The sequence below is a fragment of the Eretmochelys imbricata genome, chromosome 7, assembly GCF_965152235.1.
Source record: "Eretmochelys imbricata isolate rEreImb1 chromosome 7, rEreImb1.hap1, whole genome shotgun sequence".
NCBI classification, from domain to species: Eukaryota; Metazoa; Chordata; order Testudines; family Cheloniidae; genus Eretmochelys; species Eretmochelys imbricata.
The window spans coordinates 48,706,560-48,721,614 of NC_135578.1; the positions used below are offsets into that span (position 1 = coordinate 48,706,560).

The 15,055-nt window shown below is 62.8% G+C and overlaps 1 protein-coding gene across 1 annotated transcript in view; it reads left to right on the forward strand.

The window, feature by feature from the left end:
• SLC38A3 (solute carrier family 38 member 3) overlaps positions 1-12,334 on the forward strand; it is a 28,399-nt gene extending 16,065 nt beyond the window's left edge. Inside the window, exons 7-15 of the mRNA XM_077821758.1 lie at positions 1,333-1,415; positions 2,213-2,271; positions 4,009-4,185; positions 4,791-4,870; positions 5,812-5,912; positions 6,457-6,581; positions 7,174-7,318; positions 8,519-8,622; positions 12,230-12,334. Of these exons, the coding sequence (XP_077677884.1) occupies positions 1,333-1,415; positions 2,213-2,271; positions 4,009-4,185; positions 4,791-4,870; positions 5,812-5,912; positions 6,457-6,581; positions 7,174-7,318; positions 8,519-8,622; positions 12,230-12,334 (979 nt within the window). The remainder of the gene's footprint in view (positions 1-1,332; positions 1,416-2,212; positions 2,272-4,008; positions 4,186-4,790; positions 4,871-5,811; positions 5,913-6,456; positions 6,582-7,173; positions 7,319-8,518; positions 8,623-12,229) is intronic.
• Positions 12,335-15,055: the final 2,721 nt, after the last annotated feature.

Genomic DNA, 15,055 nt, shown 5'->3' on the forward strand with positions numbered 1-15,055 from the left:
TCTGCTCTGAGCCTGGGGTGGGGCATGAGTGGCACGTCTCCTGGTGCACCGAGGGAGAGGAGAGATGAGATCCAGGCCCATGAGTCAAACTACCCACGGTGGGCGCTACAAACCGTTCCCATGGCAACGCTGTCCCCACAACCATCGCTAGCCCTGCAAGTGGACCCAGCACTGCACTACAGTCCCCCCCAGCATGGGTGCCCATCACCACAGGCCTCAGGCCTAGTTTTCAGCCCGTGGGAGAAGCCATGGGCGAGGACAACAGGAGGTTGCTCATTCCCCACACATTCCTAGGGATCTTCTTCTGGCTTCCCCAGTGGGGCCCTGACCCAATTCCCAGGGACCGTCCTGAGCTGGAGGACCCCGAGCCAGAGACAGTCAGGTCCCACGGAGGAGCCTGGAGCCCCATCGGGGTGCGGATTAGCTGCCCATGGGGGTGAGCAAGGGGGAGCCGCAGGACAGGTCATCTGGTCCAGGCCAGGTGGATGCCCGGAGCCACAGTGGTCACTGGCACAGTCTCCGCAGAGCTGGCTCAGTGCGGCCAGGCTGAGCGCCAGGGCACGTTAAAGGTCCCAGTGTTCCCTGCACAGAATGAGCTCTGTCTCTGGCCCAGCCGGGCTCTGGCCACATCCGAGCGGGGTGGGGGAGGCAGATGTGGCTTGAGGCAGAGTACTCCCAGGGGGCCACGCAGGGTGTGGCCATGTGTCTGGGCAGAGGCAGGCAGCCAGGGGCATTGCAGTTCCGGCGGGCAGCCCAGCACTCCTTCCAGAGGGCAGGGAGATGGGATAGCAGGGGGCTGCAGGTTGGGACTGAGTGGCACTGGCAGAGCTGGGGGGACCTTACACCACATTGACTTGCTCAGTTTTCCCGTTCCTGGATATTAAATTGCTTAACACATGCGTTAGCTGCCCACCCCATGTGCCCATTGTGGGGGATGCTCAGGAGCAGGCAGGGTTAACCCATAACTGCCCCCCACATGGGCTCTGCTGATGCCAGGGCCTCTTGGGGAGACTTGGGACCCATGAGTTGCACTCTTAGAGTGAGTGGGTGGGAGGAGAGGGGCAGAGGGAGACTCTCCAGGCAGCAGGGCTGCAGCAGGCCCCCCAGCTGGTGCAGGGGAGGGGCCAGCTGATGGGCACAGAGAAGGAGCCAGCTGGGGTGGGGGTTGGCACGGCACGGCGGGGTCGGGCATCCAGAATCAGTCCCGGCTGGTCCTTCCACTGAGGCAGGGGGGTTGCTAGCCCAGGCTGGGGGTGGGTATTGACCGAGGTGCCGGTGTCAGCCCCAGGGCCCCCGGCGCTGCAGGGCCTGACCCAGCCTCTTGTCTTGCAGGGACTGGTACCTGAACGGGAACTACCTGGTGATTCTCATCTCCATCACCATCATCCTGCCCCTGGCCCTGATGAAGCAGCTTGGTGAGTCACCTGCTCGGGGCCAGGTCGGGGCTGGCAGCTGTGGGGAAAGGCGTGGGGGGGCTGGGGTGCGGGGTACCCGAGAGAGGGGCCCGTCGTGCATTGTAGGTGCCCGCCCCACCCCCAGCTCTGCTGCATGGACGGATGGGCAGCACATCCCCACCCACCCCTGGCACAGCGGGACAGGCAAATGCCATGTGGGGCGAGCGGGTGGGGAGTTGAGGGGAGCTGGGATCAGAGCTGGGATGCAGCGAGGGCTGGGAGCCAGGCTGCTTCGGGCTGAGGGCGGGTCAGGAAGCGGGGAAGCGAATCTTAGGGGGGAAGGAAGGGAGATAGCAGGGAGGGGAAGTGTTTGGAGGGCAGGACCAGCCTGTGACTGGAGGAGGGAAGCGACAAGGGGGCCAGTGGGGTCTGTCTCTCGCTGAGGTTGGGTGGGCGCCACGTATCTGTGCCACCGCCCTCCATGCTGCCCCTTGCCCCACCAGGGCTCATGCCCCCACCCCACACATACACCATGCGCCTCACCCCTTGGAGCCCCATCCCCATATGCGTCTGGGCCAAGGGCAGAGTCCAGCTAGGGGACTGGAGGCAGCAGCCCGGGATGAGTCTGATGCCCATGGCTGGTAAGTGGGGTAGCTGGTGCCCATGGCTGGATCTCTGCCCATCCCTCCCGAAGCAGACTGAGCCCTGAGGCTCCGCGCCCCAGACCTCTTGGTGCCAACCCCATGAGGGCCAAGGATGATGAGCTGGGACACACCCGGCTCTGCTCGCGCCCACCCCCTGCTCTCCTCTCTCCCCAGGCTACCTGGGCTACGCCAGCGGGTTCTCCCTCAGCTGCATGGTCTTCTTCCTCATCTCGGTGAGTCTGCCAGGGCCCTGGGGAGCACCAGTTCCCCCGAGAAGGGCCAGCAGGCCGGACGTTCCTAGCCCCTGCCGTGCTGCAGGAGCAGCGGCGCCTGCTCTCCCGAGGGGCACACGCCCTGACCTGGGCATGGCTGGAGCTTCCCCTGCGTGTCTCATGCGGCCACTGAGCTGCTCCGGATTCCAGCTCCCTGGGACTCCCTGGAGGTTCGGGGGGAAGCCCCACGATTGCCCCCCCCCCACGGGGTTATCCCTCTGCACAAGGACCTGGGATGTGGGGACTGGCCCTGACTGACAGGGGGGGGGCCCGTTTCCTGAGCCATTCAGGCTGGCTCACACCTTGCTCCTCATCCTGGGTGGCCTGGCCGGAGCTCGGGATGCTGCTGCTGCTGGGGAGGGATCGGGAGCACAGGGGCCACACGAAGGGCCTGACTCTGAGTGATGGGCTCTGCGGGCTGAGGTGGGAGATAGGGGGCTCAGTGCATGAGGAGCCTGGTGTGATCTCAGCCCTGGCATGAGGAGCTGCACACCTGTCCTGCGGGCGCTGAGTGTCACGTCTCTGCCTGGTGGTGTGGGGGGGGGCCGGCTGCGGCTACACGTGGGCAGAGAGCAGCTGCTCTCCCCTCACCAGGGTCCCTGGGGCAGCTGCGCGGCCTGCCAGCTCTGGGGAGCTGGGTTTAAAGCTGGCGTAGCTCCCAGGTGAAATGTGCCTTTTCTAGCGGCCAAATGGCTCCATTCTGCAATAGCTGAAACACTGCAAACTCCACTTTGGAGGGGCCCTGGCCTGGGGTAGGAGGGGGCTGCGGGTCGGGAGTGAGGAGGACAAGCAAAGCTGGGGGAGCCCAGGGCTGGGAGCCCAGAACCCTCTGTTCCCGTTGGCCCTGTGCTGGGGGTTGCTAGTGACTCCAGCAGGGGTAGGACGGGGCCTGGTGGCTCAGCGCTCGCTCCCGCGGCTGCCCAGGGCTCCAGACACCAGCTGGGGACTCTAGGTCTCTGCTCTGGGCTGCGGAGAAGGGGTGGGACCTGCTGGGCTTGTCATGGCTGCTCGTGGCCCCAGACAGGGACCCTGGCCTGGCAAGGGACTGGTTTATTTCTGGTTGAAGAAGCCTAGGCCCGGGTGGAGGGGTGGGCGAGCGGCTGCCAGAGAGCGCTGAGCTTTCAGGGACAGCAGAACACACGGAGAGGTTCATGCCCGCGCACAAAGGCACACACACCCATGCCTGCGCACAAAGGCACACACACCCATGCCTGCGCACAAAGGCACACACACCCATGCCTGTGCACAAAGGCACACGGAGAGGCACACACAACGCGCCAGATATGAGAATTCTCTGCCCATCACCAAACCCTGCTGTGACGTCAGGCCCTGGAAGGGCCGAGCGGTTACAAAGAGTTTGTGGGGTTTCTGTTGCTCGTCTCGCAGGCAGGTGGGTTTGGCTCCAGTGCCCACAATCTGAGACCGGTGCCCCCAGTTCAAGGCGGGAGCAGGGGTTTCCGGCAGGGCAGAAAAGGACCCTGAGGGTTGGACCAGGAAGGCCTGGCTGGGTCAGTCAGTGATGCAGGGGGATGGGCCGCTCTCCCCTGCCCCATGATTTCCCCCTCATGCTTGGGCAGCACCCGTCTCCTTCGCAGCCTTTCCTCCCAGGTTCAGAGCTGGGGCTGAGCCACTGTGGGGCCGTGGGCGACACTGGCAGGGCCGGGCCCTGACCAGGTTTTCCGCCCCATCCCTGCCCAGGTCATCTACAAGAAGTTCCAGATCCCCTGCCCTCTCCCTGAGCAGGATGGCAATGGCACACGCAACCTCAGCAACGCCCAGGGCAGCACCAGCGACTATCAGAATGGCTACCCGGTCCTCCAGCCAGCTGCTGCCGGGGCCGCCTGCTCTGCCAGCCTCTTCACACTCAACTCCCAGGTACCACCTGCACCAGGTCACACCGCAGGCCAGCCAGGATCCCGTTGGAGCCCTGCTCTGGGTGCGGGTGTGTCCCAGGAATGCTATGGCCATGCCCCAGCCCTGCCACTGACCCTGCTGCCATCTGACCAAGCCCAAGGACCACTAACCATGCCTCAAGCCCCCAAAATGGCAGGACTGGCTCCCAAGCCATGAGACTTCACAAAATCCCCTGGCTTTTCCCTTCACCTCGGGACGCCTGTGCCATCGGGTTGTGCTTGGGCCACTTTTCCTCTGGACCCAGGGATGCTCTTTATTTAAAATGCGCACCGAGCTTCTCCCTGGCTCATGTTCCTCCAGGAGCTGGGGCTTGGTGGGACCCAAACTCAACTGGTGGGAGCCAGCAGTTCTGCACTGGAGGTTGTGGGCCCGGCACCCTCCCCTGGGCCCTCTTGGCCACTCCACTCCCATCCTCCCCATTCATCCCACCACTGGGTCATGCCCAGCTGCAGGGACCCAGGCCAGGGGCGCTGGGCATCTGGGGTGCTCTGGGTAGCTCTTTGTAGCCGGTGCCCTGCACCATTATCCATCAGCCCTGCCCCGCTGACCCTTGGTGTCTCCTGCAGACAGCCTACACCATCCCCATCATGGCGTTTGCCTTCGTGTGCCACCCCGAGGTGCTGCCCATCTACACGGAGCTGAAGGAGTGAGTCCTGGGGGGCTGGGATGTGGTGGGACAAAGGCAGAGAAGGAGGCGGCCCCGGGACCCTGCCCCATTGCTCCCTAGAGGAGCCTGAGCTAGTGTCGCTCAGCCCCTGAACCCAGGGTAGCTCCATGGTAGGCAAAGGGGCGACTCCAGGTATATGTCAACGTGGCAAGGATCCATGGCCAGATGGGCCCCCACCCCTTGTGGCTGGACCATTTACCCCAGCCAGGGGCCCCATTGCTGCCCTGGGACTCCCAGATCTGGGTTCTGCTCCAGCGGGTTCTGGTGCCACCCCTGCCTCATTGCCCAGAGCGACCGGCCCTCTGACTTGTGGCACCTGGAGCCCAGGCACGGGGCCACTTGGGGGCACTCCCAGACGTTCTGGGGACCCTTGATCCATGCCAGCTCTGCAGCTCACGCCCTCACCTTGCCGGCCTCATGGCTGACAGGCCCACGTGGGGCAGGGACCACCCACCATTCGCCTGCCCCTTTCTACAGCAGGGCCAGTAGTGGGAGTAGCTCCTGCCTCCCGTCCTGTCTCTGTGTCAGGCCGGCACCCTCTCCTGGCACCGGAGAGCCCTGCTTTCAATGAGGGTGGCTACTCGGACAGCTGAGATGCCCACAGGACACAGCCTGCAAGGAGCCCTCTGATGCTTGGTACTCCAGGGGTAGGGAGGGCGATGGGGTGCTGCTCCCCAGCCAAGCCTGCTGGGGCCCATCCGTTCTGTGCTGCCAGGCACCAGCTGGCACCACGGGGTTTGCCCCAGAAACGTGCCTCTCCCTCGCCAGTACCAAGCAAGAGGGACCCAGCTTAGCAGCCTGGAAAGGCCTCAGGACTGAGAGCTTGGCTCCGCGGCCGGAGCAGGGTGAGCCCAGCCCACGCGGGTGGCGGCTGCTGGCAGCCGGCGAGTCTAACCCTGCCTGCTCTGGGCATCCCGCAGCCCCTCCAAGAAGAAGATGCAGGGCATCTCGAACATCTCCATCGCCGTCATGTATGTCATGTACTTCCTGGCTGCCCTCTTTGGCTACCTCACATTCTACGGTGAGTGCCCACCACCACCCCACCCCCCCGGTGAGACGATCCCCGCTCCCCTGCCCCATCACTAGCCCCAGAGGGACCCAGCCGGCACCTGCCAGAACTGGGTTACTCGCTCCATTGGCTGCCTGGGAGCCATGTGGCTCATGCAACGGGGAAGCCCTCTCCTGCCAAGGTTCTCCCAGACCCAGCCATGGCAGGAGCCATGGGACTCACGGCTATGGGGCTGCCCTCTCCCGCCCAGGTACCACCAGACCCAGCCATGGCAGGAGCCATGGGGCTCATGGTATGGGGCAGCCTTCTCCTGCCCAAGTACCTCCAGACCCAGCTGTGGCGGGGCCCCTCCAGTGCAATCCACTCAGCGAAGTCATGTTGCTGGGCTCCAAGTCTCTAGGGCTGACCGGTGCCGCTGTCACGCACCAACCCAATGCCTCTTCAGGCCATTGCTGAGCCATGTTGGCTGGTTTCCCCATGGGACAAGTCTCCCCGTGGGCCAGCGGGATGAGTGGGTGTCGCCCTGGGTGAGACTGAAACAGGTTGTGTCCTGCAGGCCGGGTGGAGTCGGAGCTGCTGCACACCTACAGCTACGTGGACCCCTTCGACGTGCTGATTCTGTGCGTGCGTGTGGCAGTGCTGACCGCCGTGACGCTGACCGTGCCCATCGTCCTATTCCCGGTAGGTGATGCCACTCGCCAGCCGCAGGGGTGGGTGAGGGGACAGGGCCTTTCCCCCACCATCAGAGGTTCTGGCTCCCTGTGCAGTGCCCCACACTGGGGAACACTGGCGCCATGGTCTCAGGCCCCTGCACGGCTTCAGTTGGCACAGGCTGGCCGCTTGTGGGTAGTGCCAGCAGAGGCTGGATGGGTCTTGGCAACTGAGGGCAGCCCAGTGTGGAGCCCTGGCACCGCGTGGTCCTTGTCGGGCCTGGGGTTTCTCTGGCTGGGTCTGGCCCTGCATGGGCCGCGGTGAGCACGGGAGGGACACGACAGCAGCAGGAAATGGACATTTATACAAACTGCAGGAAGGGAGTTATGGGGGCCAGCCAGGGACTGGGGCGAGAGGGGCCCAGGGACCACAGTGATGGGCACCATACTACAGGTTGGCCCTCGCGAGTGTGGGGCAAGTGGGGCCCAGAGGCCATGGTGATGGGCACCATACTACAGGGAGTCCATGGCGGGTGTGGTGGGCCCAGAGCAGACTGGGCTCCGGAAAGGGAACTGGCTGTGGGCCCAACGCTGGGAATGCAATCTGACCCTCTCCCCACTAGGTGCGCCGCGCCATCCAGCAGATGCTCTTCCAAGGCAAGGACTTCAGTTGGGTCCGTCACACGGCGATCGCTGTGGTCCTGCTGAGCACTATCAACCTGCTGGTCATCTTTGCCCCCTCCATCCTCGGCATCTTCGGCCTGATTGGTGAGTCCTGGCGCTTCCTGCCTGAGCCACCCCCACGGCGCTGCAGGGAGCCCGGCACTGCAGGGAGCCCAGCACTCCCCACACTGGCACCCTGTAGGCTGGGAAATAGTGTCTGGTCTGTTGTACCAGATTCCCAGCCCCCCCGGCCCGTGAAATCCACTGCTCCTCCCCAGCAGAAGGGTAGTCTCCCATGCACACTGCCCCCTGCTGGCCTGCCTCAGCCCTGGGCTGGAGGGACCTGTACAAACACGGCTCGGCCACGCAAGGGAAGGAGTGCCGGTGGGGAAACTGAGGCACTGAGCGTCCTTTGCCTAAGGCCACAGAGTGAGTCAGTAGCAGTTCTGGGATCGGACCCCAGTGGTGAGGGAGTTCAGTCTCCACAGCCTGCTACAGGGGAGGCAGCATTGCCTACTGGTTAGGGCTGGCCTAGCTATCTGGGCAACCTCAGCTAGGTCATATCCCCTCTCTGTGCTTCAGTGTCCCCTCCCAGCATGGGGCTGTCTGCTCCATTCCCTGCTCAGCCCACGATCTCTGCCCCACAGTACTATCAGTACAGCATTGGTCCCTGCTTCAACTGAGCTCCCCTAACTCCTCTCAGGAGTGGCCCAGACAGACAAAAGGCCCCCCTCCCTTTGCTGCTCCCCTCTGATCATTGTAACCACAGGATTTAAATGCGGCACCAGCTGCTCTCTCTTGTCCCTGGACTCTGGAGTCCCGGCTTGTCCACTGTGTTAGCTCAAAGCCCAGGGCTCAAGGCTGAAGCCTGGGGGCTTCTCTTTGTTTGCAGTTTGGGTGTTTTTTTAATTCCTGTTCTGCCTCTGCACTCATCATGCCAGATCTGTTCCTAGTATCGGGGGTAGCCGTGTTAGTCTGTATCCACAAAACCGATGAGGAGTCCGGTGGCACCTTAAAAACTAACAGATTTATTTGGGCATAAGCTTTCATGGGTAAAAAACCCACTTCTTTGGACTCCTCATTAGATCTGTTCCTGGGATCTCTGGCTGGCCACGGGGCAAGGCTGGCACCTGGGGATTGTGCCAGGGTGGCTAGTCCCACTGTTTCCAAGGATGCCAATAGAGGGGGGAGGTTTGGATCTAGCCAGGTGTGGGGCTTGGCTTGGGGTCAGGTGGTTGTGGGGGGCTGGGAGCTGCTGGCTGCTCCCCCGCGCCTCAGTACCCATTCTCTCCTGATGTTCTCCAGGTGCCACGTCAGCCCCCTGCCTCATCTTCATCTTCCCGGCCATCTTCTACATTCGCATCGTACCCAAGGACAAGGAGCCCCCGAAGTCCACCCCCAAGATCCTGGTACATCCTCTTCAGCCAAGCTGACTGTTGGGGGGAATCGTGCCGCTAATGGGCACTGCATGGGGATGATTTAGTTGGGGATTGGTCCTGCTTTGAGCAGGGGGTTGGACTAGATGACCTCCTGAGGTCCCTTCCAGCCCTGATATTCTAGGATTCTATGCAGAGGGTGGCCCTGGGCAAGCATTGACTCTGCTTTTGGGGCCCCCTCCAGAGGCCTCCCGCCCAACTCTCAGGGGAGCTTGGTGCTGACCCCCCCACTGAGAGGCGATAGGACCAGCAGGGCAATCGGCACAGCTGAGGTCATGCCTCCCTGCCAGTGTGTTTCAAATCAGTCACCTAACATTAATAGCTATCAATATTCTGAAAACAATGGCCTTAATTTCCAGAGTCCTCCCCTCTGTGTGTATGGGGGGGGCACAATTTTAGGGGGAACCACAAATCCCTTGCACTTTGCAGAGGGTTGGCTCTCACTTTAGAAGCAAGGAGGCGCATTTATAGCATGGGAGGCTCCTCAGATGTCATGAGGATACAACCCACGAGTCCTGAATCTGAGACCATCACCACTAACCACTAGACCCCACTCCCCTCCCACAGCCAGGGATAGAACCTAAGTTCCCTCTAAGCTGCACAGCTGTGCATCAGGCTATTAAGGGCCACGCAGGCACGCAGCGGGGAGAGGCACCTCTCATCTGGCCCCGGACTGCTGTGGCAAGAGAGGGCTGGGGGGAGTCGAGTCCTCTCTCCCCAGGGCAGCCTGCACCCCAACCCCCTCATCCCCAGCCCCATCCCAGAGCCCGCACCCCCAGCCGGAGCCCTCATGCCCCCACACATACCAACCCTCTGCCCCAACTCTGAGCCCCATCCCAAACCCCTCATCCCCAGCCCCACCCCAGAGCCTGCACCCCCAGCCAGAGCCCTCACCCCCTGCATCCAACCCCCTGCCCCAGCGCTGAGCCCCCTCCCACACTCTGAACCCCTCTGCCCCAACCCGCCACACATCACCTCCAAATATGCACATAACAACATTCATTCCACACATGGACGTAAAAAACATAGAGGGACCATTGGATAGAACACAGGAGTCCTGAATCTCAGCCACACCACCACCACTAAGCCACACTCCCTCCCAGAGCTGGGCCTAGAACCTAGGAATCCTGGCGCCTAACCCCGGCTCTAACCACTGGACCTCGGGAGGAAAGGGCCTGCAGAAGAAAGGGAGATAGTTATAACAATTAAGTTTGGGCCGGGGGGAGGGGATGAGCTGTGTGTCTGAGGGGCATGGGTGGGTGTGGTCAGGTGCAGAGCTGTGTGTCTGAAGGTTACAGGGGGCGATGTCAGGGGTGGAGCTGTGTGTTGGGGATGCAGGTGGGTGGTGTCGAGGGTGGAGCTGTGCATCTGAGGGGTAATGGTTGGGGCGGAGTTGTGTTTCTGAGGGGCACAGTCGGGTGGGGTTGAGGTCAGAGCTGTGTGTCTGGGGAGCCAGGTGAGCAGGGTTGGGGGCGGAGCTGTGTGTCTGAGGGGCACGGGTGGGTGAGGTTGGGGGCGGAGCTGTGTGTCTGAGGGGCACGGGTGGCTGAGGTTGGGGGTGGAGCTGTGTGTCTGGGGAGAGCGGGTGGGTGAACTTGGGGGCGGAGCTGTGTGTCTGGGGAGAGTGGGTGGGTGAGGTTGGGGGTGGAGCTGTGTGTCTGCGGAGAGCCGGTGGGTGAGCTTGGGGGCGGAGCTGTGTGTCTGGAGAGAGCGGGTGGGTGAGGTTGGGGCGGAGCTGTGTGTCTGGGGAGCGCGGGTGGGTGACGTTGGGGCGGAGCTGTGTGTCTGGGGAGAGCGGGTGGGTGAGGTTGGGTGGAGCTGTGTGTCTGGAGAGAGCGGGTGGGTGAGTTTAGGGGCAGAGCTGTGTGTCTGGGAAGAGTGGGTGGGTGAGGTTGGGGCGGAGCTGTGTGTCTGGGGAGAGCGGGTGGGTGAGGTTGGGGTGGAGCTGTGTGTCTGGAGAGAGCGGGTGGGTGAGTTTAGGGGCAGAGCTATGTGTCTGGGAAGAGTGGGTGGGTGAGGTTGGGGCGGAGCTGTGTGTCTGGGGAGAGCGGGTGGGTGAGCTTGGGGATGGAGCTGTGTGTCTGGGAAGCACAGGTGGGTGAGCTTGGGGGCGGAGCTGTGTGTCTGGGGAGAGCGGGTGGGTGAGGTTGGGGCGGAGCTGTGTGTCTGGGGAGAGCGGGTGGGTGATGTTGGGGCGGAGCTGTGTGTCTGGAGAGAGCGGGTGGGTGAGGTTGGGGTGGAGCTGTGTGTCTGGAGAGAGCGGGTGGGTGAGTTTAGGGGCAGAGCTGTGTGTCTGGGAAGAGTGGGTGGGTGAGGTTGGGGCGGAGCTGTGTGTCTGGGGAGAGCGGGTGGGTGAGGTTGGGGATGGAGCTGTGTGTCTGGGAAGCACAGGTGGGTGAGCTTGGGGGCGGAGCTGTGTGTCTGGGGAGAGCGGGTGGGTGAGGTTGGGGCGGAGCTGTGTGTCTGGGGAGAGCGGGTGGGTGATGTTGGGGCGGAGCTGTGTGTCTGGAGAGAGCGGGTGGGTGAGGTTGGGGCGGAGCTGTGTGTCTGGGGAGAGCGGGTGGGTGAGGTTGGGGCGGAGCTGTGTGTCTGGGAAGCACAGGTGGGTGAGCTTGGGGGCGGAGCTGTGTGTCTGGGAAGAGTGGGTGGGTGTGCTTGGGGGCGGAGCTGTGTGTCTGGGGAGTGCGGGTGGGTGATGTTGGGGCGGAGCTGTGTGTCTGGGGAGCGCGGGTGGGTGATGTTGGGGTGGAGCTGTGTGTCTGGGGAGAGCGGGTGGGTGAGGTTGGGGCGGAGCTGTGTGTCTGGGGAGAGCGGGTGGGTGAGGTTGGGGCGGAGCTATGTGTCTGGGGAGAGCGGGTGGGTGACGTTGGGGCGGAGCTGTGTGTCTGGGGAGTGCGGGTGGGTGACGTTGGGGCGGAGCTGTGTGTCTGGGGAGCGCGGGTGGGTGACGTTGGGGCGGAGCTGTGTGTCTGGGGAGCGCGGGTGGGTGACGTTGGGGCGGAGCTGTGTGTCTGGGGAGAGCGGGTGGGTGAGGTTGGGGGTGGAGCTGTGTGTCTGGGAAGAGTGGGTGGGTGTGCTTGGGGGCGGAGCTGTGTGTCTGGGGAGAGCGGGTGGGTGAGGTTGGGGCGGAGCTGTGTGTCTGGGGAGAGCGGGTGGGTGAGGTTGGGGCGGAGCTATGTGTCTGGGGAGAGCGGGTGGGTGATGTTGGGGCGGAGCTGTGTGTCTGGGGAGCGCGGGTGGGTGACGTTGGGGCGGAGCTGTGTGTCTGGGGAGCGCGGGTGGGTGACGTTGGGGCGGAGCTGTGTGTCTGGGGAGAGCGGGTGGGTGAGGTTGGGGGTGGAGCTGTGTGTCAGAGGGGCAGAGGTGGGCTGGGTTGAGGTCAGAGCTCTGTGTCTGAGGGGCAGAGGTGGGCAAGGTTGAGGGTTGAGCTGTGTCTGAGGGGCTCTGGGTAGGTGAGGTTGGGGGTGGAGTTCTGTGTCTGAGGGGTGGAGTGGGCGGGGTCAGATGTCTGGACCTGTGCCCGGTGGGCCGAGCCCGCCCTGGGGCTGATGTCTCCTGCCCCCTGTCTCCTCCCTTGCAGGCTGCCGGCTTCGCGGGCCTTGGCGTGCTCTTCATGGTCATGAGTCTCAGCTTCATCATCAGCGACTGGGCGATGGGTGGCGGCAAGAGCGGGGGCAGCCACTAAGAGGGCAACAGGAGGCACCCTCCTGCCCCCGCCCCACACCCTGGGAGATGGGGCTGACTGAGCCATGCTCCCCTGCCCCTGTCCTGCTGCTAGTACTGTCCAGCGACCCGGACCTCACCACTGCCAAACCAGGGATGCACCCGCAGCCCTGTGGCACTACTGGGATTTTCCCAGCGCAGGCGAGCCAGCCCTTCGCAGCCAATGAATGTAGCATGGGGGGGCGAGCAATCCGTGGGCCTGGCTGGGCTGGGCCAGTCCGGCCGGGGAGCTTCAAGTGCCAGAAGGAGGAGAAGCAGGTCTAATGGTTGTAGCATGGGAGTGGGCTCTATTCCCAGCTCTGCCCTTGTCCGGCTAGGTGAGCTTGCCTCAGTTTTCCCATCTGTAAAATGGGGCTGCTACTTCCCTACCTCACTGGGGGCTGGCTGCGAGACGGAGCCGCTCCATGCACATATGGAGCAGCCAGAAGCCCCCCGATGGCGGTGCCAGCGAGGCAGTCAGAGGATTGTTCCAGGGGGGCAGGAAACAGGAAGCGAGTGCTGCCAAGTGGGAAGTGACGCAGACAGAGGGCATGTCCTGTCAGGGAGCAGCTTGGCAGCGAAAAAGAAACGAAATGGGGCAGGGTGTAGTGCTGTCCCGTCCTGTGCCTCAGTTTCTTTTTCCCTGCCGGGACACAGGGCCAAACACGCCCTTCCGAAGCCCCTTTTCCTGTTGAGTGGTGGGGGTCCCACGCTCTGTGAGGCAGCGGCAGAGTTGTGCTAAGCCCGCAGCCATGATCTCACACCTGCCAAGGAGGGTGGCATTTGGGGTGAACTGAGGGGCAGGGACACCCTGCACTGGAGGGAGCAGGGCCTTGGCATATCTCACCTTGGCCCGTGTGGGTGGAGGGTCCAATGCCAGCCCTGGTATGCCCCCCCCATCTGCTATCACAAAGGGGGCCTTGCCCGCTGCCTGGATCAGCTCCCTGCCCCACAGCACTGAGAGACATGGCCCAACCGTGCCCCCTTCTCAGGAGGGCCTTCCCCACTGGCTGGCAGAGGGTGCCCCACTGAGAGTTGGCAGTGTGTGCTGGGAATTGTGGCCCTGCCATTGAGCCTGTATAGAAACTAAACAATCCCTAAAAATTGATTTGCTGCTAATGGAAATAGTTTAGGAGAACCTACATTAATTTATATTGTATATGTGTACACACACACATACACACACACACGCGCGCGCGTACACACATACTGTTGTTATTGTGTTACTGACCTTGCGGTTAGTGATTTCCATAGGGTGCCCATCCCATGCAGACCGTGTCAGAGCTGGGAGGGTCCAGTGAAATCGTGTTTGGTTGGCTGCTGTCTTCAATTTGGGATGCCCCCTCGTTACTGCTTGTGGTGGGCATGAGGAGAATCAGTTCACCATGGGCCTCTCCTTTTGTCCTCCCACCCGGCCAGTTCGCTGGGGTGAAGCCAAACTTGGGGGCGCCGGCAGCGTGCACCTGTTTAATATCTTCTGCCCCCCCTTTGGACAGGTCTTCTCCACCTCTCTGACCTGTGGTCCCATCAGACTTCAGCCCAAACCAAAGATGGCTCCCAGCCCTCTCCACATGCTATGGTCATGGGTCCCTCTTCCTCAGGGTCTGGCTGGCTGAGGGGCAGGACATGGGCAGAAGAAGCCACCCTGGATGTGGCCTCCTCCCAGACCCACAGCAGGGGCTGTTCTTGGTGCCTTGGAGTGGGGAGACCTGCAGAGCTCCCTAGCTAGCTGTGGGTGGGGGTCCCCAGGCAGTGAGGGGGCTTCCTGGCCTAGCTGCTAGTGAGAGTTTGACCGCGCTAGCCCTAACGCCGTGGGAACCACGTGATGGCTTTGATTTCCCCAGAGGGAGAGGCCGTGTCACTCTGAACTTTTCCTGTGTGAACCTGAGTAGTCCCGGCAGCAGGGTCCTGGTTATACTGGCTGTTGCTGGGCTGGACTGGAAAGTGAGCTGGTAGAGGTGCCTAGATTGTAGTTAGAGGAAAAACCCATGCAGAGTCACAGCTCACCACCCAGCTAGTGAGGGGCTGGGCCTGTGTTCGCCCTCGATCCTGGCCTAAGGGGGCAGGCTGCCTGGGTATGTGAGGGTCACTCATGGAGGGGTGAAGGCAGCAGCGTTGTGTCTGTGTTGGCTGGCAGGGAACCCAGGTGGGGCTCCAGAATGGGCACCCCTCTGAGAGGAGTTTCTGGAGGCTGGGGTTCAGCTAGGAGAACTGAGGCAGGTTTTTCTGGACTCCCCCAGGTGCCTGGGCTTCTTTGACAATGCTCTTCAGACCTCCCCAAGGGTGGGGTGTTTCCCCAAGGGCCTCTCCTGCTGTCCTGCCCACCCAGTTGGCTCCCCCAGCCCTGAAGCCAGAGCTGGGGGTCCAGCAGGGTGAACCAGCTGCCTTCTTGGGTATACAGCCATGTGCAGGCCTGCAGTTGTGATGCCATGGGGCACATGGGGTTCCTGCCTGAGGCCTCCCCGGGCCCAGCTGCAGTGTCACACCCTCAGTGGCCAGGGCACCCATGGACACAGGGGGCTGTTCGTGGCCGCTGTGACTCAGGGACGTCCCAAACCAAGGCACAGCCGCTCCCCCAGGGCCTGGCCAGGGCTCTCTCCTGGGTTTGGCCAAGCAGAGGAGGGTCCCTGGGCTGGAGCGAGACCCATTCATGTCCTGTGGGGAGGCAGCCCTAATGGCTGGGGGCAGATGAGGGTGATCAGTG